General features: G+C 52.0%; 2 protein-coding genes across 2 annotated transcripts in view; one reads left to right on the forward strand and one right to left on the reverse strand.

The window, feature by feature from the left end:
* TG (thyroglobulin) overlaps positions 1-25,090 on the forward strand; it is a 236,113-nt gene that overhangs the window by 165,185 nt on the left and 45,838 nt on the right. The gene's annotated exons all lie outside the window — the stretch shown is intronic.
* The window catches only part of SLA (Src like adaptor), a 61,663-nt gene that overhangs the window by 17,697 nt on the left and 18,876 nt on the right, over positions 1-25,090 (reverse strand). The window contains exons 2-3 of the mRNA XM_059043075.2: positions 16,406-16,648; positions 5,288-5,433 (exon numbers count right to left, since the gene is read on the reverse strand). Of these exons, the coding sequence (XP_058899058.1) occupies positions 5,288-5,348 (61 nt within the window). The 5' untranslated portion in view covers positions 5,349-5,433; positions 16,406-16,648. The remainder of the gene's footprint in view (positions 1-5,287; positions 5,434-16,405; positions 16,649-25,090) is intronic.

The raw sequence follows: 25,090 nt of genomic DNA on the forward strand, positions 1-25,090 counted from the left end.
AATGTCTTGGGGAGAGCATGAGCGTTTCCAAGCTCATGGTCAGGTGCCTGAGCCACTCAGGCCTTTCTGAGACGTAGTTATCAGGCTCTTCCCAGTTGATCTTGACCCCCGACAGGCTGGCACAAAGGCTGATATAAGGGAGCCTTCAGAGCTGGCACAGGAGCTCAGTGCCCCTGGCAGGAGAGGAGTAACCAACCCGGTGAGTTCAGCTTCTGCTTTTGCATTTCCTTGAGTCATGCTTAAACTCACGGCCTCGGGAGGGGTGGAAGCAGACCTTACTTTTAGTATCTTTTACTGGAAATACACCCCCCACCCCCCAAACACACACCAAAACAATAAGGCAGGGCTAGGCAGACTGGCCTCACAGAAGGCCTGCTGAGTTCTCTTGGTCACCACGAACCACTTGTACCTGTGGGTCCTGTGTTACGGGCTGGAAAGTGAGACCCAGTGGCCCAGAAAGCTCTTGGCTTCTCCGTCGCTCAGCTGGGGCAGAGTGGTACTGAGCAGACCTCTCAGGTGGTACAGCCAGGTGGGGAGTCTTGCCAAGAACACGTAACCAGTAAGTCGAGGGCCTCGTTTCGGAACCAGGCAACCCATCAGCAGAGGACGCAGACTCTGTTCTTGACGACCCGCTCTTCTCCTGGCCACAACTGAGTACCTCCTACACTACCGCTTACTTAATAGCGTTTCTCTTCATGTTAATTCCGTTTAAAAAAACCTTTAGTCCCCTTCTAAGCAATGTGAGATCAGGGGTTTGATGGACTAATCATAATCTGTATGGTATCCATTAAGCGTACGAACGTTGTACATTCAGTATAAAAGTTGAATGATCATGCTCTCTACCTAAAGCCATCGTATGTACCAGCAGTGGGGTAAGTGAGACCCGATGGGAAACCCGCATCTAGTCAAAGATCTGACGCGGTCCCCGTCTGTGTCCCTCACAAGGGCACTTGAGGGTCTGTGTCATTAAATCTGGTGCCCACGCTCTCTCTCACTCCAGAAAACATGTGTGCTTCTCGCAAGTCCGTCCCCTACACGCACGTGATGTGTGGGTGGAGAAGGGGGACTAGATTCAGGCCACTGACTTCAAATCCCAGCCGTATGGCCTTGGGCAAGTAGCTAACCCTGCTCGTCCCTCAGTTTCCTCAGCTGCCAAGTTGAAATGATAATAGGGATCACCGCCTGCACCGCGTGAGAATCCAGAGGGTCTAAAGCACGTGGCACTGTGGCAGGCACACCTAGGCACCAGTAACTCGAATTATCCCCATGTTACCAATGAGGACAGAGGGACACTAGGGAGACAGCTGGCTTCTCTCTCTCTCTCTCTCTCTCTCCCTCCCCCCCCCTCCTTGTGTGCCGCTGCAGGGGTAGCTCTGTGGTCTGCAAGTTTTAGGGGGCTTAAGGTGCACCAGGGGGCTTGTACGAAATCAGGTGTGCCCCTCCCTCCCGCCACCCCAGGATTCCCACGAGCAGGTCTAGGGTGGGGCTCAGGAATCTGCAGTTTTGATGGTTACCCAGGGGATCGAGGCAGGTGGTCTGAGCCCGCGCCGCTCACTGAGAAGTATTCTGCTAGCTCTGAGGCTCCCTGCCCCCTCTTCCTCCCCCAGAGCCCCACCCGCCCCTCTTTCCACCCACCCTGGCAGCACCCTTGAGGCTATGTAAATGCCCAGTTTAGCATTATTTCCATCCTTGCATAGAAAGGGGTCTGAGCAGCGTCTGGGTTTGTGTTACCACCTCTGCCAGTGAGATCTCACTTTAGGCCAGGGCAATAAGAAGATAAGGAACGGGAGGAGAAAAGATCACAGCAATGTGACTGAATGCTCTTTTTAAGATGGAAGTATGCTATTTCCCTACTCCTCGGGAGTTCCCTGGCTCTCATTCAACTTTGTACCGCCTGTGTCGGGCCCAAAACAGGAGTCTGAACCATGTGTAGAATTTGCAGAGAAAATGAGCTGTTTGGGATGATTTGGAAACAAGTCACGGAATCCCCACTTCTATCACTTTAAAACGTTTTTGGGGGGAAGGCCATTTAGACACAGCCTAGTGCAATCAGATAGCCTCAAATGGCGTTAAATGAAAAAAGTTCTTCTACCCACATGTATCAGGTGGCTGCTTTGTGCTGCCATTACTGCCGGGGAGGGATTGCTCTGATCTCCATTTGAGAGCCGCCCTCGTGGGAGACTGTGTGACTTACCTGTGGTCAGGTAGCTCCCAGGGGACAATACGAGAAGCCCAACAAGGTCATTTGACTTTGGGACCTGCCCTATTTCCATCAAGCCCTGCTGCCTCTCTGGGTTTTGTGATATTCGTCTCTGGGAACCAGACTAATCAGGAATGTTCTGGAAAGCTTAGTTTAGGAGAAAACCGATGGGCAAACCCATATTCCAAAGCATTCACAGTCCTGCTCAGACCACTTGTTTGTCTAGAAATCCACAGCTTGGCCTCCTGGTGATCCCTGTGCGGGGCCTGGGGCCTGAGGCCCACCACTCAGGCTGACGCCAGAGGAAGCAGTAACTGTTTGTTGGCCCAAAGGCATGCACTCCCGCGTGACCTCCTAGGTATTTGAGACCAATCAAATGAGTAAGCAGGAGTGTTACCTGAGAGGTGCTTGTTCCATGAAAACCCACATTCTTTACATCCTTTGAATGGAGACTAATTAAGGTAGCATCAGCTGTACCACCTGTCCCGTATTCAATTAGGTGTCAGAGAAAAGAGGAAATCAAGTCAGGACTGATCGCAAAGGAAACTTTTCAGGGGCGGGGGATGGAAAAGCCACCACCCGCCAGCGCTTGATGTGGTTGCCTGGGTCACAAACTGGGTACGACCTGGGGAATTCACCAAACCAGGGGGTGGAGGGTCGGGGAGACCCCTCTCCCTCCTCTCTAGAGGTGACCTCCCACCCACACAGTGGAAAAAGCGAAACTTATTTCATGACGATTTGCATTGAGAAAATAAAGGCAAATGGGCAGGTCCTCGGAGGCCCGTGTTTTCATGGGGTTTGCTCAAGCATGCCCCGTGGGAGGGGCGACCGCACACACGATGGGCTCACGGGCGGAGCCTCCCCTGCCCTGGAGCCGGCGCCCCGGGCCTGGCAGTGTCGGTCCTCTAGAAGCGGCCCTGACCAGAGGAGGAGACTGAGACTTGAGCTGGGTCGGAGGAGGTGAGAGAAGGGGCCCAGGTCCTCCCCCACGGCAGCAGAAGGACTGCACACAGCTCTGAGCTTTGCATCGGAGGGAAAAGCTTCCCCCGCTCCTCGCTCGCTCGGGGGGCCCACGCGCAGCTCCACCCAATCACGTGGTTCCATCTCCAGGAACATTCTTCTCGGCTTCCCCCACTTCTGTCTGGGGAGCGGTATTGAGGAGCTGGAAAGGAGGGCTGCTAGCATTGCCCCGCATTTTACTTGAGCCGGGGACAGAACAGGAAGGTCTCTGCCTGGTCTCTTGCGGACATCTGAGGAGTCGTGAGACTGTGCATAAGTTCGAGGTCTCCACTTTGGAAAAAGTGAGAAGGCGGCTCCTTTTTGAAGGGGCCCCAGAAGTCACGGAGTGAGTGGCAGGTAGCGTCAAGGCACCTGGCTCCGTCCCCGCTCCGCTCACGGGGGGCTGTGCTCGGCACACACCACGCTGGGCGTCTGTGCGTGTGAACGTGACCCAGTTCAGTGCTGCAGGGGATATGGTGGAACCAGGTGGGGTCACCGCCGTTACGAGGAGGGGACCAGGCCCCACGTGCTGCGATGTAAGGCGGGAAGCCCAAGTGTCCCAAATCCCCCATGACTCACCCTGGGGACACTGATGGGTCACCCACCCTCCTGACCATCCCCTTCCTAGCTCGTCAGGGACCCACAGGCGCACCCACACTGTCCTGCTAGGAAATAAAGGTAAGGGTGTTGGTGGCCACCAGCACCCCTGAACCTGGAGCTCGATGGCTTTGCTCTCAGCCTTATATGAGCTACAAGGAGATTTTAATAATTAAATTCCTTTTTTTTTTTTTCCCCTCGTATGCGGGTCTCTCACTGTTGTGGCCTCTCCCGTTGCGGAGCACAGGCTCCAGACGCACAGTCTCAGCGGCCACGGCTCACGGGCCCAGCCGCTCCGCGGCACGTGGGATCCTCCCGGACCGGGGCTCGAACCTGTGTCCCCTGCATCGGCAGGCGGACTCTCAACCACTACGTCACCAGGGAAGCCCCAAATTCCTATTTTTAAATTTGTATTGTTTGAGTTTCAAATTTATAATCTCTAATATCATAAATGTTTGCATTATGTTACATGCCTAAATCATCATTGCGGATGTCCCCTCCCAGCTCTCGGGCCATCCCTGAACGAGACTCTGTAGCTTCGGGGGTCTGGCTCAGCCTGGCATCTCTGGGAAAAGCTGATTCTCGTCATCCTCAATTAACCCATCACATGGTGCACTCCCCCTAGAACGCCTGTCCCCTGTGCTCCTACCAACGGACACAAGGATTCCTTTATTTTCAGGAAGATTTCCTAGGGCTAGTGGCTAGCTTCGTAAAGTTACGCTGAAAACACTCCAGCAGAGCTTTGATAACATTATATACCCATGATAATATTATATACCCATGATAGTATCATATACTCATGATAGTATTATATACCCATCACAATAGTATATCACAGCTGGCAGGCTATGGTACGAAAGAGCCTAGGGTTCAGAATCAGACCCGCCTGGTTTGGAAATCTGACTCTACCAATAGCTAATGTACAAATTACATTTGCTTCGTGGACCTCAGTTTCACCACCTATAAAATAAAAGGATCGGGGCTTCCCTGGTGGCGCAGTGGTTAAGAATCTGCCTGCCAGCACGGGGGACGCGGGTTCGATCCCTTGTCCGGGAGGATCCCTCATGCCGCAGAGCAGCTGGGCCCGTGCGCCACGGCTGCCGAGCCTGTGCCCTGGAGCCTGTGAGCCACAGCTGCTGAGGCCCGTGCGCCTGGGGCCCATGCTCCGCAACGGGAGAGGCCACCACAATGAGAAGCCCGCGCACAGCAAGGAGGACCCAATGCGGCCAAAAATAAATCAATAAATCTATTTAAAAAAATAAAAAATAAAAGGATTGAACCAGCTGCTTTGAAAGTCCATCGCAAAGTGCCAGCGATTCAGCATCCTTCCAGGGCACCAATGTGGATCTTTTTTTAACATTTAATTACAAACATGTTAACACAAGCAAAGCGAGAGAGACAAGTATAAGGAAGCCCAACGTACCCACTGCCCTGTTTTAACAGCTCTCAGCACCCGCATTGCCCCATCTTCGCCAAAGAAGCGAGACTTACCCTCTGGGCTAGGCAGAGGCCTCTCGGGAGGCGCCGGGGTAGATCGCATGCTGTTTCCCATTTTTCTCTCTCCCCGGGCTGGGCTGTTGAAGCCACTTGAAGCCAACGGCTCAGGGGATCCACACGGAGAGTGAGCCACGAGCCCTCTGGGTGGAGAATGACCCAGTTTAGAGTACATCCTGCATCATTTTTTCAGGCAGCTCACTTCTTGAAAGGCGGGTGTTTTTATGTGAAGATGAGATTCGTGAAAGTTGGTTACATTTGTGCAGCTCTACTTCTTTTATCAAGGGAATGACAGAGAAAAACCACAGAGAGGGAAGTCGCTAGCAAGTGCTGTCGGTGGAGAAAGCTTCCATTCCTCTGCACGGCTGACAGCAAGCAGCCGGCTTGCTTGCTGTTTGTGTTTGTGTGAGAGACCGAGTGCCTTTCAGATCCCCCGGCCCCGGCTCTCCTGAGCCCTGACCCTCAACTCCCAGAGTCCTGGCATTCGGAGCTCTTAAAACTCAGGAGTTACGTGGCTCCACAACCAAAAGGGGGTGAGAAGAGGATACTTTCTGTTTCCACCTTCTCTCTTCTGTTGGAGTTTCTCAACATGCTGTAAGCAACGGTGACAAGTGAAAGACCCTGACGATACAGTTTGTTGGCTGCCTGCTTCCCGTGCTGCTACAGCACTTTGACACCTGCTGTTACTTTTGATTATCATAGAATCTCTGCATCCCTAACCCTATTTTGCAGAAAGGAAAATGGAGGCTCAGAGAAGGTAAGGATTTTGCCCAAGGTCACACAGCGTGTAACCGGAGAGCTGGGATTTGAATGGCTGATGCGAAGTCTCCAGTTTGTTCCATAACGTTCAAATTCTGGCTCCGCACATGCAAGCTAGGTGACCTGAGGCAAGTTCTCGCCCTTTTCCTGACTGTTTCAGGGAATAATAATAAGACAACATTGGGTTGTGGCTGCAACGTTAATAGATAAAGGCTGTGAAGCACTTAGAACGTGACCCGGCATAAAATCCTTGTAGGTTATTGCCATTTACTGTGTGTTTTCTGATACTGCATAGTGAGAAAAGCTTGAATTCTGGGTCTTGGTACAAATATTTTGGAAAGGGACTTAAATGATTCCAGCATAGACGTGTCCTCCCAGGCTGCTCGAGGCACAGAGAAGAAGGCCACATGTTTAGACAGAACTATTCCTGTCTCGTGGGGACAAAGACAGTTGATGGGGCAGAATCCGCCAGCCGGTGTCCAGCCCACTGGGAAACTTGCATTCCACCCCATTCTTTGTCTCCAGTTTAAGATCAATGCCTTATGAGTTTGAAAAGGTCCCAAAGTCAGCTAGTCCAACACCCAGCCTGGCCTTACATCCTTCCTTTATGCATTACAGTTTCAGATACTGGAAAGATGGATGCTCTCAGAGCAAGGCCTTTCAGAGGCTGAGGGAGGTCTGTACCACTTCCTAACTGGGGGGAGGGGATACCTGGTATATTAGGAAACAAAAAAAACCAGAGTGAGTGTTCTTTGAAAGTTAATCTATTCTACCTACTTCCATGGACAGTCTATCACTTACAACTCAAGCTAAGAGATTGTAGTATCATTGTGCTGTCCCCAGGATAATGGCAAGACTTGCAAAAACTGTAAGCTCATAATGCACTGCAGAACATGTGGCTGGAATGGGCCACATGCTCAAATGAGGAGTCCTGTCTTCTGACCCTGTTGGTCTTCGTGACTGGACACAATGGGGCTAGTTTAAGGGTGGGGCCCCTCCTGATGCAAGGCCAGGGCCCTTCCTGCAGGCGGGGCATGTTTTAACAGCATCACCCTGGCTCCAGGGGGCAAGGATGAGTTTTCTTTGTCCCTGACCAGTCCCTGGTCTGGCGTAGGCACTCCCAGAAATGTGCTCCAAAACAGTGCTGGGGAAAGCATACCCGTGGAGGGCGTGGCAGCCTCATTCCCTGCAGGTCAGCGTCTCCTGTGCAGGGCCCTGAGCCAGTGCCCGGAGGAAGGCGGCCCACGGGGTCCCACCCAGAGGACAGGGAAGGAGCGAAGCAAGCAGACCGGCTCTGGGGGGCCAGCGCCCCACATGGAATGCACAGACGTTCGAGAGGCACCTGCTGCCTCTATCCTGCTCCCAGTGTGCCTTTCTAGAGCCCACAGACTCCCGGGTCCCTCAGCCTCCCTCTCTGTTACCACTGGGGCCTTCAGCCTCCAGAGACAGCTCTCGGGACAGGTGGAGGAGAGGCCCTGGCAGGGCTCCCGTGCGGAGATGACTGAAATGTGTGCTGGCCTCGCCCCTGACTCTCCCAAGGGTCCTCACACCCCCGTCACTTGACTCCTAGCACAATGCCACTCTGCTCTCTGCAGCCTGATGCTTGGCCTCCACGATGGGCTAGACCCCAGGGCTTGTGCCTTTCATCCCTGACCAGAGCACCAGTAGCAGGTGAACTCCCACCCCTGCAGGCATCCCAGGCCCCTTCTCTGCAGCGTGTCTTAGCCGCCCTCCCACTCCGTCTTCTCCCCAAGCCACTTCCAAGCGACAGCCTCTAGCCATCATGTCCAACACTCGTCTCTACATCAAAAACTCCAGAAAAGTCGCGGGGGGAGAGCCTTTGTTGTCTATCCACGTGAATTCTAACTTCACCTCTCCGTCCAACAACTTTATAACTCTCGGGCATTTGTGTGCTCTTTGGAGGCGTTCAGGGAATCCAATACAGAAAAACAAAACAAAACAAAACAAAATACTTGAAAATTACATTTTACAGATGGGAAAACTGAGGTCCACCCGAGGAAAGAAACATACCCACGGTCTCGAGATGAGAAAGTGGAGTGGAGGCTGGGAGCCCGGGTTCTCGGTCCCCTCCCTGTTTCTGTCTGGCAGGTGGGCACACGCTGTGAGCAGGGGCTGGGCTGGGCTTCAAGCACCATATCCTGCCCGCGCTTTTCAGAAAAGCTCATCAGCCCAGCTGCCCCTTACAGGTCTGCTCTCTGGCTTCCTATCGACTCCAGGTAGGAGTGAACTCATCTGAGAGAGGCTCTGATTTAAGAAGAGCGAAAGTGCCTCCAGAGACAGAGAGCTGGGGTCTCCCTAATGAAATGGCTGAGCAATCTGATTTAATCTGTGACAGTTTTATGCAGTGGCTGGAGGTGGGAGAGAGGGAATGAGAGACAGTTGCTTCTAGAAACAATAAGGAGAGCGCCAAAGAGAAATGAGTTAATTAACATTGGCTCTGAACAGTCTTGCTTTCCTTCTCCCTTTTCTTTGTGATGTCAGAGGATTGAAACTGGCCTTCGCCTCTTCTTTTTCCCCCAGTCTTTGGATCAACGCTTCTTTTTCTCTGCATGACCTCGGGCCCCAGTTTGCTCTTCTTAAAAACGAGATGAGTGGAAAAGGTGGTCTCCAAAGAGAGAGCCACTGAATCCCTTTCAGTTCTAGCAATCAAGACTCAGTGACCTTTTGAAAATTATTACTAAGAGAAAAGACCCACTGTCGCTTTCTCATGAAGCGCCATTAGACAGAATCCAAGCCTTGTCTTTACCTCCCTCAGGATCCAGGCAAGGCAGTTCAGGTGTGCTGTATGCCCACCTCCTGGTGGGCAATTAGCAGAGGCCACTGCCTTTTATCTTCCCAGCATCCCAGGAGGCAGAGTTTCCCACCTCACCCTCTCTGTAGGGGTCAGCCAGTTAGCTCCCCTGCCCTGCCCACACACCTGGGGCTGGAGCCCCGGCGACCAGGGATTCAGGGGCCTACCTTCCCCTCCTGGCTTCAGAGCGCACGTCCTTTTCCCGGGGCCATGCTGCCGCCTCCACCGGAAGGCAGGTCCCCGAGGGACTCTGTTCAGCAAATGGCCGGCCACCCTTTGAGCGGACGCCTGGCGTGGAGGGGTCACAGGAATGTGGGCTGTGCCGTCTCCAGCTGGCTTCTGTTTGACCAGATCAGGGATCCTTCTGTCGTGTGCTCTGCGTTATCGTGTGGACACAGGGGCGCAGACTTCTCAGAGCCCTCCACTCCCAGGGCAGCATCCCAGGACGGCTCTGTGCGTCTTATCCACGTTGCGCTTCTAAAAGCCAGGCCTCGCTGTGGGGAAGGAAGTAACCTGAGCCCCTTCATCGTATGACGAGGGGGCAACAGCTCGAGGAACCCCAACCAAGGGAAGGCAGGTCTGGGACAGTTGGGAAGCCTTGGCCACAGTCGGAATGTGAACACCTGCTTAGGGATGGAGCCCTCCCTTTGGCCCTAGGTCCATCTTCCACAGAGTGTGACAGCGGGAAGCCCACCCACGTGACCTGCTTCTAAGGTGTGGGAGCAGACAGCCCGAGTGGGGACCCTCATCAGCCATCACATCCAATCCCCCACGGCAGCGGTCATGCCAGAGCCACTGCCCCCACCTTAGGTGGTCAGCGCTTCCTCTGCCAGGCACCTGGCTCGGCGTTTTACAGCCTTCATCCCCTGGTTGGCTCACAGCAGCCCTGCTCTATGGGCGACAGAAATTAAGTAACGTTGCAAGGTTATCCGATCAGTAAGAGGACAAATGGGTTTTAAACCAGGTCTGCCTGACTCCAGAACCCCTGCTCTCAACCACCATGAAATGCTGTCCTGCCTCTCTGCCCTCTGGTCCAGCCCAAGAACTCAATGGAAAGTGATTTTGAAAGGTCATCAAAGCAAGCTTCGGGGACCATGAACTTTGGGGTGAAACTTTAGTCCGGGGGATGCAGAGGTCCTGAGGGGTCTCTTGGATGTCAGGTGGCAATGTTTGGAAGCCCAGGGCTGGGGTTCTGGCTGGGAAGGGCGGGCGGGGCAGGAGGGACAAGAGAGAGAAGCCAGTTAAGGCCTGCTCAGGTTCAGCTGTCATGGCCACTGTTAGGTGCTCTGGCACGGTCAGAAGGGCAGGAGTGAATCGTGTGGAATGTTTTCCAGCCTTTCAAAGCATTGTTTTAAAGAACTATTAATGCTATGGGGGAAGAAAAGAACCCCAAACAAACAAACAAACAAACAAAACTAGTCATGCTCCTACTATCTCAATTTTATAAAACTTTAACATGCATATGCATATGTCGAAAAATATTAAAGGAAATTATTGCCAAGATGTTTCCAAGGGCTCTCTCTGAGTAGTGATTTTAGAGGTGAATTTCTCGATTTCTTCTTTACTCCTTTCTAAAATGTCCCAATTTTCTCCCACGTGCCTAAATTGCTTTTATAATCAGAAGCAGAACTAGAGAAGGATGAGGGTGCCTCGCAAAGAGGGTTTTCAGAGCAGGCAAGCCTGAGTTCAGATTCCAGCTCCCTGGCCTACTGGCTGTGTGTCCTTTGGCAAGTTATTGCACTTCTCTGAGCCTCAATTTCCAAACGCAGACATTTGAGATATTAATACATACCCTGAGGGGTTATTTTGAGGATTAAATTAAGGTCATACTTAAGCAGAGATAAGTTTGGTAAGATGGGATAACTACAGATTTACCCACGCTGGATCCCTTGGGGGTACTGGGTGGCCAGCTAAGTCACTGTGCAAGCTTGAGCAGTCTTTCCCCTCCTTGGGCCTCGGGTTCTCAAACATGATGGGGAAAGAGTTGGGCCAGACAATGACTCACAGCCCTTTTGCCTCAACTACCGTGCCTCCCACCCGCTGCCCCGTGCCCCGTGAGTGGTACTGGGTATCCACCCAAATGCCTTGGGACTTGCTCAGGGCTGCCTGTGGCCTGCCACTCCACACCAGGGGCAATAAGAGCTGGGACAGGGCCTCAGCATCGGTTGGCTCCCCTGCCAAGGATCTCGCAGGATTTCCGGGGGGCACCCCACCACATCCTGACCTCGCTCGGCAGGTGCACCGCCCTGTGAGCCACAGCGTTCCCTGCTCTCCTCTCCGGGCAGGTGCAGCCACAGGCCTGTCCTCCCTGCCCCCCAGGCCCATCTCCTTTTCCTGCCGCTCCACGGAGAAGGAGGCTGCGATACCGTCTGCTGGTTGAAACTTGTTTTAACAAAGTTGCCCCAGAAGCTCGATATGAAAAATAGATAAAAGCAAGCGGCCGGTTGGGGGCTGGGGGCTCAGCACTCTTGCCCCTCTATTTCTCCTGATAGGACTCCCTGATCCTAGGATACCATAAAGCACCAATTGAAACAGAGCAGTTCAGTGCCCTCACATTACAAAGAAAAGGCTCAGAGAGGGCAAGCCATCCGCTGAAGGTTGCTCAGTAAGTTTGGATAAGTGCTATGAACCCCTGTCCAGCACTCTGTCCGCCCCAGAGAGCCATTGCCCATTTGCCAGCACTGACCCACATGTCCACGAGCCCGTGCTCTGACCCCTTCCACCCTTGGGTGTCCGGAAGGGGATCTCATATACCCTCAGGATAAAAGGGAGGCTTGGCTTTACCCTAAGACCAGGGTGGACGCATCCTAGAAAACATTTTATGGTCATTTTAGGATGTCACAGGAAGAAGCCAGATTTGGGACCTCTTGGTGCTGGGGCAAACCTCAGTTTCATCTCTTAGGAAGTCGCTAAACTTCTTTCCACTGTTTTTTGTTTGTTTTTATTTAAAGAACGAGCATAGCCATACCTGCCTTGCTGGATTTTTCTCGAGTAAGGATTAGAGAGTAGGTGTCACAAGAGGAGCACATTGCAGAGCAGGGGCGGGGGGCCCTCTGGGGCTCCGCTGACTCTCTGCCGACCATAACTGTGCCACAGGCAAGTGCCCTCTCGCCAGGCCTACGGGATCCACGTGAAGCGGCGGCCAGCATGGAGAGGCGGGCACTACAGTCATTCCTGACGTGTCTTTAATATGTCACTGAGAGCAAAATTTCAAGTGTCCCCGTTTCTTCTTTTTCTAGATCAGCTTTTCATGCTCAGAGCCTCCCCGCCACAGCCAATACCCAGGGCTGGTGGGATATGGTACCTCCAGTCTGTGAGCCCGTTTGGACACTGAACACGTCTGACAAAAAATGTTACAGATGAGGTTCAGGCCCCAGGCCAGGTCCCGGATACCCTCATACCTATAAGCGGACATCATAATCCTTGGCAAAGAGAAAACAGTCGTAAAGACGATTATTTTGATGTTAGATCACACAGATACACGAGTGGACAGAATAGGACAACAGTGAGTATGAAATAGGCTTTTCCTTTCATTTCAAATCTGGATGCTTGGGAAATGCAGGACTCCTTAGAAAGAGGAGGGCATCTGGACACGTGGGTCCAGGGGTCGTGAAGTTAGTGATTCCTGTATCACATCGCTTTTCGAGCAAGACTTAGTTTTGCTTTTTGGTCATACACACGAACCACCAGCAGACCTCCTAAGCTTAAGGAGAGAGATGGAAATTGACGTCTTGCCTCCTAACGGCATGTGCATGTGCTGAGCCCCGCGTGAAGTACTTGTCAAACACACAGGTGCCCGGGGTGAGGACCCCCGAGCTACCCTTTTCCGGCTCACCATCCCATCCTTATCTCTTCGGGTTCGCCTGCGTAGCCCCTGAAGTAGATTATGATTCTGACACTCATGTCTGTGATTGTTTGATGGATGACTGTACGTGCCGTGAAGGCAGGAGTCTGTTTTCACTCAGAGCTGGAACACAGTAGATGTTCCGTAAGAAAATGAAAGGAACCGATGAAAACTGACGAGACACCGTGCCTGGGAGAGACACGCCACTGTCATTATGCCTCTTGTATGATTGAGGAAAGCGAGGCCACAGAGTTTACATCACTTGTCCGAGTTTATCACCAAGCTGGTAAAAGAGAAGGCAGGGTTTGAACCCAGGCGTCTGGCTCCAGAGCCCAGCTCTTAAGTACTCTGCTCTGAGGCATAAGGAAATGGATGGAGGGTTACATAAAGCTGAATCGACCCCTTTTTATGACAAGATCACGGCACTTCTCTTGTGTGCTAGAGGGTCAGGTACGTCATAGGTGTTCAGTAGATGGACCAGTGGGCATATTGATAAGGGAGCATATTGGGAAGTGCTCAGAAGTTCTGTGCAGAGGATGTAATCTTTTAGCCGATTGTCCATGTGACTTGGAGGGTGTGGAGGTCTGGAAGAGTAAGGGAGATGGCACACCTGTACTTTGAGAAGGAGCACGGCCGCCTGCCAGGGTTAACGTGAGAACTAAATTTAAAGACTTCAGTGACAACTGGTTCCTCTCTGCTCTGTCCTGGGCTCTGTCCCCTTCGTGGCTCACACCACAGTTCGTCATTGTGTATTTGTTTCTTTAACAACCCCAGGTTATAAACTCCCTGAGAACACGATGCCATGTCTACTGTATTGCTCAACGAAAAATCCTTACCTAGCAGGTGCCTGGCACATAGTGAGTGCTCACTGAATTCAGTTGAGTGGATAAAATTAACATCTACAAAAGACGCAGCACAGAGCAGGCAGGCGGGGCTGTGCTTTCAGGGGCAGCCTGACCCTCTCAAGGTGGTCCTTTCCCCCTGAGCACAGTCGGGAGGATGATTCCCACTTTCTCCTGAAGCTCCTTGGGTCTCCCCACCTTCCCCCCCGCCGCCCCCGCCCCCGCCATGGTCCCAGCTGCCTGGACGGTGCCAAGGAGGGAAGTGTGACTTTGCAAAGCTGTTTGACAACAAAAGTGAGCCACTCTGAGGCCACACAGTTTCTGTCTGTAGCTCAAGTTACCGTAATGAAATGAGACCCCTCCCTTCGTGCTTTTCAGATAGGAAGTGGTTGGGACCCAGTGTACTTATTTCCTTTGGAACTCTTGGGGAGGAAAGAGAGGGAGGAAGTCAGTCACACAGCACAGCCTCAATGCATATTCATTAAGGGAAGGAGAGATGGATGGACGGGTGGACAGATGCATGGAAAAATGTGCTTACAGGGCCCTCGGGTTGGCTGACAAGAACCAAATGCTCTAGCCTCACATGCTGGAAAATTTTAATGAGAATTTTAAGCTCCAGCTTCTCTCAGAGCTGGGGGAAATAAATTCCTGCTGAATGTCAAATGAAAAATTAAAACCCAGCAGCATCTATTAATGCAGGAAGCTGATTGGGGTTTATTGAAATGAATCATTTCTAAGTCTTTAAGAAAGACCCACTCCCCTTGGAAATACATCGCCAGCACTCGAAGCTCAGCGTGGGGAAATTTTTTCTGTAATAGGAAAATGATTTCAGTGCAGTACAAACCTACCCATCCCATGTCTGTTTCACTTACATGAGATGGAGGAACACTTAGAAATAAGCATTCAGAAAAATCAAGAAGGAATGTCCAGGTCATCAGCTGTGCAGTCTGACCCATCATATTTAACACAGTCTGCTACTGTTTACTGCCTAGGGATATACAAGTAACTTGGGGTACTTTAATTGTCTGGGTTAGGAATGGTATTGATAGCTGCTATTTAATATTTAGCATCTCCTACGTACTGTATATAATTTAAACTTCTTACTAACACACACGGAAGCTGGTCTTCTTTTTACGAGGAAAAAACTAACCCTCAGAGAAGCAGAGTAACTCGCCCAGAGTCACTCAGTTTGTTCACTGACGGCTGACCCAGAACGTAGGCCCAGGTGTAGCTGATTCAAACAATGGGTTTCCCTGGTCTTACTTCCCTGATTCTAGATCTGTTTAAGATGCAGGAGTCTAAATAGCTTTCAGTCTGTCTGTTCCATCATTTGTTTGTTTTTTTAAAATTACTATTTTTCTTGAAGTTTATTTAATTTATTTTTTATACAGCAGGTTCTCCTTAGTCATCTGTTTTATACACGTCAGTGTCTACATGTCCATCCCAACCTCCCAGTTCCTCCCACCGCCACCCCCGCCCTGCTTTGCCCCCTTGGTGTCCATACATTTATTCTCTACATCTGTGTCTCTATTTCTGCCTTGCAATCGGTTTTTAATATTATTACTATTATATTTGTCAGGGCACGTTAAGCACTCTTGAATAGCATTTTTCCAACTGGAGACTACAGATTGCACCAGATTTTGCCAGAACTTCGATTTGGCCTTACCTCCCCAGTTTTAAAAGGACCACAGCCCCAGTTTACAGCACCTCGTTGCAAACTACAGAAAGACGATTTGCAACTATGGGGTGTTATTTCTCCTAAGACAGGAGCACTGCCTTAAAGACACACTTTCGTCTTTCCCACACCTGCTCTCACTGAGGTAAGGCTCCTCCTTCCCCACCTCAGCCCTTGGAGCCCTCAGAGGCTGTCGCCAGCTGTGTGGCTTGGGTGTCCGTGATCTTGCAGGACTGTGCTGAGGAGTGCAGGAGAAGAACCTGCCGTGCAACGCCCCTCCCCTGCCCTTCAGCTTGGCAGACTCCTTCCCTTCACTCTGCGAGCCGAGCCCCGATTCAGGGCAGTCAGAGGCCCAAACCCAGGTCATTGCCCTGGCAGCAGGCTCTCTGGACGTCTAAGAACCTGAAAAGATGTGGACTGCGCCGCATTCCTTAGGGGATCGTGGTTCTCCCAAATCTCTACTAACCCTCGCGTTTTGTTTTCAGATTTTATATGCCTCTCATGTTTGCCTTTCCTTTAACCCTGCTCCTGCCCTGGGCACAGCCCACCTACTTGGATTCCTGTTGTTCAATATCATCCGTTCTCGTTGGCATCTTCCCACAGAAGATCCACACTCCCAAACTCCTAGAAGCACTATTGTGATGTCTGCCTACCTGGGCTCCATGTACCTTTAGACCTCATGACTCCACACTGCTGGCGTTTATTGAGCACCTACTATGTGTCTGAAACTGGCTTGGGCGCTCTGCATATGTCAGCTCATTTAGTCTGCTCAGTACCTGTGTGAGTTGGGTACCATTATTCCCGCCTCACGGAGGAGAGAATGAAGGCCTGGAGAGGTTTAAATGTCTCGCCCAAGGTCACGCTGCTAAGAAGTCTAATAGCGAGCAGGAGTGTCCTCGGTAAGAAGCCTGCTGTGTGCTAGGATGTTCTGTGGCTGGAAAATCTTCTCTGGCAGGAGAGTGCCCGTCCCAGCTCCCCCAGCGCCTCCTGCCGCACGGCTCCCCGTCACTGAGCAGCCACGACGCGCCAGCCACCGCGTTAGGAGCCGAGCCTCACTTGAGACCAGGTTCTGCCCGTCCTCCCAGAGCACATCTGTCTCCAGAAAGTCCTCCTGCTACCAGCTGTGTGTCTCTGGGGTCCTGAAGCCTCCCCCGCCCCAGCCCCCCCATGGCCCCCCAGATACCTTCAACAGCTGGGCATGGTCTCCCCTGGGAGTAGCTGACGAAGGGCCTCCAGGAGCACCTTCAGCGCCTCTCCATCAGCTGCTGCTTGTGCAGCAGAGTGGGCCTCGCGCGGGTGCTGAGGAACCCATGCCGTCAAGAAGCTCAGTTGCTAAACACCAGTTGCAACTTCCTCTGCTAGAAACAAAAAGGGCTTGCAGAAGGCAGGTTCCTGTTTTCAGCAACGGCACCGAGCAGACTTCTCTCTGTAAGGACAGGGCAGATAGCAGCATTGTTCATTTTTTTTTTTTTTACAAAGCACTTGGGAATATGGGCAGCTTGATTCTAAATGTCTGGGCCACGCTTGGCTTTCAGACACTGGAACGTTTTGTCTCTAATTAAAAGGCAGAGGAGGCCAGGAGGCTGCTCTCACGGTCCCCAAAGCTCACTGGGTCCGAGGAGGCTGTAGTTCAGAGCTGCAGCTTCTCTTTTCTCAGTTTATTGATGTCACTGCCCAGTGGACCCTGAAGCAGAGCTTATGGCCCTGGCTCCGCGTAGATGAGTTTTTAATTGGCAGAGGCTTGAAACAGTGGGCATCAAAGACCCTTTACAGAAAGGAGCAACCCACCAGCCTTCCCGGGGAGGCACACCACCCCTCGGCTGTGCTGCAACCAGAAGAAACTAGAAAGGTTATGAAAAATAATCAGCTTCTCCAGGTTTCTGCTTCAAGTTGACTAAGAAAACGGGGTAACTGAATGTGTGATGCTTGACTGGATCCTGGATCAAGGGAGAAGGACTAGAAAAACATTACTGGGATGGAGGTGGGGGATATTCAAATATATACGGCATATTAGATCACTTGTGTCGATGGTAATTGTCCTGGGTGTGAGAATGACATTACAGTTATGTGAAGAAAGTGTTAACTTCTGAGGAAATACGTGCGGATGTATTTAGAGGTCAAGAGGCATGGTGTCTGGGCTTCCCTGGTGGCGCAGTGGTTGAGAGTCCGCCCGCAGATGCAGGGGACACGGGTTCGTGACCCGGTCCGGGAGGATCCCACGTGCCGCGGAGCGGCTGGGCCCGTGAGCCGTGGCCGCTGAGCCTGCGCGTCCGGAGCCTGTGCTCCGCAACGGGAGAGGCCACGGCAGTGAGAGGCCCGCGTACTGCACAAAAAAAAAAAAAAGAAAAAAAGAGGCATGGTGTCTTTAAATTTCAAATGGTTCATTAAAAAAAAAAAAAGAAAACACACACATATAAAGAGAAAGAGAATGAGAAATGTATTTGAGAAATGAGAAAGCAAATATGGCAAAATGTCATACTTTGTCAATCTAGGTGAAAGGCATAGGTGCACTGCACTATTTCAACTTTTTTGATGGGTCTAATAATTTTTAAATGATAGTATACAGCTCCCTGTTCATAGCATGTGAATCTCAAGCAGGAAAGCCCAGGCACATGGGGCACAAGGGCTTGTTGGTAGCAGAGATGGAAGCTGCCAGGATGCCGACTCCAGGAGGCCCGCCTGGACTTGTCTGCGTGAGCTGGGAACGCCAGATGAGTTCCCTCTGAGGGCCCTGGCCCAGCCCGTGCTTCACAGAGAAGACAGAGCATCCAGGGACTTACCCAGAATCACACAGATGGTCCCCAAGCAGAGCCAAGGCCAGTGTCACGGCCCCAACCTGGCAGGGCCAACACGGCCAGCGGTGTTTAGATAGTCAGTTAGAAACCTCTCTCAGTGTTGTTCTCCATGATGAATTGAAAACACCAGGGCTGCTTCTAGATCTGGCAGGAACTCTGCACTAGAGAGGTGATTCCTTAGACAACTCGTAAAAGCCCCTGCTCTGCCCAGGGCACCCTGGGAAGGTGCAGAGGAGATGGCGCAAAGACTGAATGGATGATTCGCCTCGGTGGAGAAGAGCGGGTGAGCCGGGAAAGGCAGGAGTGGAGGTTTTTCCCCCCAGAATTCACACAGAGGAGGAAAAAAGGATTCGATTAAGAGTCAAAAGTCATGAGCTTCCGGCAACTTTTCAAAAAATGTTTACTGAAAATCTATTGTGAGTTAGACTCTGAATTCATTCCCTCATTCAATCATTTATTCAATGAAGCTGTCCAGGCACTGGAGTTCAGCCGTGCACGAAAGCCCCACCCTCACTGAGCTTATTACCTCCTCCGGGGAGCAGGGGGGATAAGGACTGAACTATAGCAACTGTTAATTCCGGTGACTCTACGAGGAAATGACATGGCCAGTGTGATAGAGGGGACCGGGGTGGGGGACGGGCCCTCTGTGCCATTGGCTGAGACCCGCGGGAGGAAAAGGAGCCGGCCTTGGCACAAGCTAGGGGGTTAGAGGCCCGTGCAGACTCTGGAGGGTAGGGGAAAGGCACAGTGCGGCTTAAGGAAGCTTCGAGTCTGGTGGCGGAGGCCGACAGCTGGCAGGCAGGGACCAGAGAGGGGTCTCCATCAAAGGCAGCAGTCCACACCCAGGAGAAGCTGCTGCAGAAGGAGAAGCCCAGAATTTGGAGCCGCGGGAGCCTAGGTGGCAGGAACCACTGTGCCCGTGTCCAGGGGGTGACTGGGTAGCCTGGGGCTGTTGCTGATGTGCCCTGGCCCTGGTGTTTCACCACCTCCCTGGCACCCCCGGGGTGACCGCGCCGAAACAGAACGTGTGTGAGAAGACGTTCTTGAAGCTGTCAACCGCGCTGCCAAGAACCATGGGCTGCGGGCCGAGCGGGGGGCAGTACCGAGGTCGGAGCCCACCCTTAGCAGGGGATTCCCCCGCCAAGGTCCTTAAGGATAAGTCTGTGGTCAGCCCTGGCTGGGTGACCGCGTCGTGTCCGGCGGCCACACTTTAGAGCAAGCACATGGAGACACCCAGGTCCGTAGGTGTAAAAGCACCTGATCTCTGGAGGGCTTTGCAAGTTAATTCGCTGTTAGGACCCAGGCTAGTGGCCACAGGCAGGTTAGCAAGATGCCCCCGTGGGTTGAGATTTGCTCGATTAATTTTCTCGTACTTATGTGCAGTCATCACCTTATTAAAATGAAATGTTCCACTTTGTAAGCGACCAGATTTACACACTTAATATTGTCAGGAGCCGGGTGTAACCTCCCCACCTGGGGGTCCTCAGGTCTCCTAACCCAAGCAGGACCGAGCCCGCTTCTCCAGCGTCAGGTCTCAGAGGGGCTCCAGGAGGTAAAGGTGACTCAGCGTCCCACGGCAGGGGATACAATGCTTAAGCCCCACAGTTTGTTAGCAGCTTACCAGTTCTACTCGAAAGTATGTTTCCTTCTTTCTACATAAATGTTGGAAAGGATAGAGTTGAAAAAGGCGACCTCAAGTACTAGTAAACCCCCTATCAATGGGGAGAGTCAAGTGTAAGTTAGTTCTCTCGGTAGGGAAGTTCAATAAGCATGTATCGAACATGCGACTTGTATTTGGTGCCATAAAACTGTCGATGGGATTCTCCTTTTCAAAGGGGTTAAACCATACGAGCTTCAAGATCCCATGCAAGCTACTGGGTTCTCTGAGAGCCAAGTTGGCGCACCTCCTATGGCTGGATAAGTACTGACTTATTCACTCATTCAGTCATTTATTCAACAACCATTTGTTCAGCACCTGCTGTGTGCTAGGTGCTGCCCTCGGTGCTGAGTTAGAGAAATGAACAGGTAATGGCATAGGAGGTGGCTGAGAGAGTGGGGGCAGCAAGGAGAAGGCTCATCTTGGAAGAGAATTCTGAAAAGATCCCAGAGTGGTGCCACCATCATGAAGATCAAGAGGCGGAGCAACCAGGCAAAGCCAAGGGCACGTGCGAAGGTTTGGGGTTAGAAGTTCTTGCAGTGCTCAAGGAGCGGAAAGCAGGGAAAGGGATCTTATATTGGGGGGATGCCAGGAAAGGAACTCGGCTCTTGCTACGGTCCCTCCTTCTTCTTTCCAGTGGCTCTCTATGTCTAGACTTCACCCAAAGAAACCGAGGCTCCTCGGGTTTAACTTACTTGCTCTGGGTCTCCCATCTGATGAGCTCTCGCCCCGGGAGGTGAGCTTGCTGTCACTGTTTTGCTGGCTCCCACCTGGTCCTCTCATGTCCCAGTGCTTCTGTACTGTCACTCCGTCCCAGCCCTGTGTGCTTGAATGAGACTTAGCGCCTGTCTCCATCCTCCTCATAACACATGACCGTGAGCCCGGCACCCCGCCTGCCCCCAAACAGATGACCCATGACCCATCCATCCGGTGTACAGATAAATGAAGGCGACGGGTCTGCCTCCTGAACAAAAGCGCACGCGCTCTGTGAACATTGGCTCTTCACCTCTGGGGAGGACAATAAGCTAAGCTTGACAATCATCTGGGAGACCTCAGACCCTACTGTTCCTCTACAAGTGGGAGTTGTTCATGTTTCTGGAACCATCTCCAAAGTAGGGTAAGTGGTCCATCTGGATGAGCTGAATTCTCCAGCCAGAGTGGGACCTGAACATACATCGTCAGAATCTTGTGCATCTCTGGGAGACCTCTTGGAGCCGACGGTGTTCTTGGGGAAAAGAGAAGCAGAAACTCTGTGTGCACTGGGCTTTTCTGCTGTGAGGAGTTGCACAAATGCTGCCGATTCACCAGAGCTGTTCTCTTCCGTTGTTGCTCAGCCCGACCCCATTGTGTGCCCCTCAGGGACAGAGGGTTCCCAGAGCTGGGGAGGCTCTCAGAGGAGGGGCCCGGTTTCAGCCTTCGCAACGTTGCAACTTTGCTTTCCCTATTAACTTCCTCTAGACGCACTAAGATGCAAACTCTTTCGTTTTCTAGATCTAACAGGTGTTTGTTTGTTTAAGTGAATATTGTGTTACGTAAATATTAGCCTCCCGCCAGTCCTGGGGCTAAGCTCTGGGGGCACAGGATGACTGGGACGCATGCCCTGTCATCCAGGGCAGGAACAGACCACAGTGACAGGGCAGCACTGTGGGGCTTCCAGGGTGAGGGAAAGCAAAGGAAGTGGTTCAAAATGTTGCAATGGGCCCAAGGCTCAATGGGCAGGTGATGTTCAGCTCAGCCTTGAACACGAGCAGAGTCCACTAAGGCTACACGTTTGCTGGTGTGGCCAGGACGTTCCGTTTGTGCCTTCTCGTTCTTTCTCACTGTGTGGTGACAAGTTGCATCTTGTCTGGAGCTGGCAGTGACTTCAGTGTCTACCACTCACCAGTCACCCTGCCCCCCTGTGATCTCCTCTTCCCCCTCAGGTGCACCTGGGACAGGCTGTTGAGTTGACCCTGCTCAGATCGGCTCAGTCTCAGCCCAGATCTGCCCCGGCCTTCCACCCACCCTCCCCGCATTGTGCTTGGCGTCTGCGTGGATTCCTCCCCGGTCCTCACTGCTCCAACCTGCCGTCTCAGTGACCTTCCCCTTTCTCCCACTGCCTGGCAGCCTCTGCTGGCTTTGCCTCTGAATTTACTCCTATTGTTCCCCTCATTTTAGGATCTGCCAGAATCAGGGATGAGTCTCCAGTCCAGGCCAGCCAGGGCTTGATCCTTTCCTCGTAGGGACTCAGAGCCTGGCGGAAGGGCTCACGTTCCCTTTACTCCCTGCAAAAGGTGGGGTCAAGCCCTGTGTCCCCAGCTCATGTCTTCTGTCCTAAGGTGATGTTCTTCAGCTGTCCCAGTGGCCTATTCCCCAGGCTGGCTCCTGCCCCGTGACATTGGTGGGGAGGAGGGACGGAAGATGTGGTGCCACCTGTCTGCAGGATCTTAGTTCCCCAACCAGGGATCCAACCCGTGGCCCCTGCAGTGGAAGCGCGGAGCTCTCACCACTGGACCACTGGGGAATTTCCTAAAAAAAAAAAGTTTTAAAAGGAAAAGGCTACTTCAGTGATATTTATAGGTAAATATTTTAGAATTTTCTTCCTGTGCTCCAGTGGATTGTCTCGTGCACCCTATTTGGGAGACCAAGACTATAGTAGAAGAATAAAGGAGGAGACAAGGCATCACTTCTAAACGAAGAGCGTTCTTAACAAGAAATTTGGAAACATTATGGGTTATCTTCCCTTGGGGGCAAATATATAGTCAGTCTTCCGGGAAGGGCACAGAGATCCTTGTTTATTCCACTTAGAACAAAGACAAGAGGCAGAGTGTCCCCAAGAGAAAGCAGAGGTGGTGCCTAGTGACATCAGCTGGTAGCAGGCTCCATGAAGGGAATTTCTTCAAGGGTCTCCCTAACATCTCCCTTTCCCATCTCCATGTTGGTCTGACTTCCAGAACCGTTAAGTTCCATGAAGGCAAGGAGCCTACCTGTTTTATCAGTGCTTGACACCTATAGCACCAGCACCTTGCATGGCCAGGGTGGCCGTCAAGCACTTACTAGGAGGCAGGGAGGGCAGGGAGGGAGAATTGCAGGGTGGGACAGAGGGAGGAAAAACACAATCACACTCCCCTCCCTGTAGATGACAAACTTTCTGAAGGTTTTAATCATCTTCAGATTCCCCGCAGCATCTGGCATGTAAGAGGTGCTCAGAAATGCCCCTGGAATTATCCTGATAACGGACTAGCTTCTAGCAGCAGAGCAGGCTGTGTCCCTGGACTGGTAGAAACAGCTGGACCGACATTTAGAGATCAGGCCTCTGTGATTAGCTTCCCAGCGTGACCAGAGTCCGACCTCTTAACTGCTTCGCCCCTGTATTTTCATCTCATAAACAATAATAGCAATTAAACTCGCCCAAACACCTCGAAGTGTGCTTTAACAGCACAAAAGGAGGTTATGATCTATCACAGGATAATAAAAGCCACAGGTTGTGGCTTTTATTAAAGTCCCCTTTCTAACTTCTAACTCACTCGTTCTATGATGCCTTAACACTTCTGTGAGATAGGCTTGTCACGCGGGATGAGAGTCTGTGGTTGTCCTCTAAAGAACAAGCTCAAAACTGTCCTTGATGTAATTTAGAATGGTGTCATCCATTTATAAGCCACTGGATGGGTGTGAAATTGTCAGCCAGCCTTTACTGAGCCTCAGCTGAGCCACAACTAATTACACCCATCATCATCGGGCCGCCAAGGAGGGATAGGAAAGGACAGACAAGCTCAGCCGCTTAAAATATCCTTGGCCAAAACAGAATTTCAACCCCCAAGCCTTCTTTAGACCGCAGAAAATTTCACGATTTCTTTTACGTTTTAGTTTGAGTAGCAATAATGTTATAAATAATAATAACTGATCTCTGACAGTGCTCTACAGGTTATAAAGTATTTTTCAAACCTGTCATTTCATTTAATTTTTGCAAGAACTCTTTGAAACTCAATTCTGAGTTTAATGATGGCTACTGCTTATTAGAAACCTAACACATGCAAGCACATTACCTTTTATGTCACCAGCTCATCTCAACAAGCAAGTGAGGTAAATATCCTTCTTACCCCCATGTTACATTTGAGGAAACTGAGATACGGGGCGTTTAAATAGCTTTCCTGGTGACACACAGCTGGTAGGTGGGGGATGCTGGACTTGAACCTGGGCTAATAATTGACATACGGCCCATGCTCTCGATGCCGTACCTTGAAACACTGTTATATACCCATTTTACAGGTGGGGAAACTGAGACCCAGGGAGTAAAGCCACTTACCGAGTTGTCAGCTCAGGATTCAGTAAGATTTCTCTAATCTCAAAGCCCATGCTCTGCCCATTCTTTTTTCTACACTGTATAATAATTTACACTTGTTTTCCCTGACAAATTTGAAGGGGATGGAGTTGCAAATGATGTGACATGGACTCCGGGAGCTCAGCTGTCTGGGGCAGGGATTCGGGGGGAAACCTATTTAGTTCATAGTAATGCATCAGCACCTTAGCCAGAGTCCCCTGGGATTGTCCACACGGGAAAGTTTGGGGAGCGGGTCTGCCAGAATGATGGGCCCCGGGGCGACCCTTGTTGACAGGGCGGGCACGGTGCTCAGACTTCACACCCAGCTAGAGCTAATACAAGATAAGGAAGTGAGTAGTGGAAAATGCCAGGCCCATCTGAACACACAAGGCCAAGCGCGGGAGCGTTGGTGTGTGAGGCTCAGGCCCGAAGGCACAGCCTCCAGGACAGGCCCGGGTCGCAGGTTTCAGTTCAGCTGGTTGTACAGACAGTTTGCCCTCTGCAACCTCAAAGAGCAAGTCCACGGTGGCCTCTGTGGTCCGGACGTTACGGGAACCCTGGACAGTCCACTTCCGGCGCAGACCCCTCCCTCCAGGCCTCCTCCCGACCTCTGTGGCCAGCACAGGGACACTCCCATCCTGGAACCTGACCCCAGCACCGTGTAACTGAGCTCCCTGGGGCAGGCCCTCCCCACGCCTTTGCTCGAGGCACCCAGGAAGGCCCTCTCGGGCCAGTGCCCTTCCTCCCAGCCCAGCCTCTTGCCGAGGTGCCCTCTCCTCAGCTGACCTCTCCAGGGATGTCAAACCCACGCTGGGCCACATCCCTCCTCTCTGCTCTGCTCCGGCTTGCTCCACCCCGAGGCACCACCAGTCATGTCCACGCAGCCCAGGTCACCCCTCCTGCTGATACTGTCCCCTCAGGGGACACCCTGTCCCCCAGCCAGTTCCCCTCCTGCACGCACAAGACCATCCACACCTGCCAGAATCTCAGAACTTCCACACACGCTGCGCTTCTCCAGGGCAGGTACAGGGAGCCCTTTCCGTGGGCCAGGAGCCGATCGGGGCCATTTACTCCAGGAGGGAAGGAGAAGGAAGAAAGCGAAGGAGGGGGAGATGG

Source organism: Kogia breviceps, chromosome 17, assembly GCF_026419965.1.
Source record: "Kogia breviceps isolate mKogBre1 chromosome 17, mKogBre1 haplotype 1, whole genome shotgun sequence".
In the NCBI taxonomy this organism is placed as follows: domain Eukaryota; kingdom Metazoa; phylum Chordata; class Mammalia; order Artiodactyla; family Physeteridae; genus Kogia; species Kogia breviceps.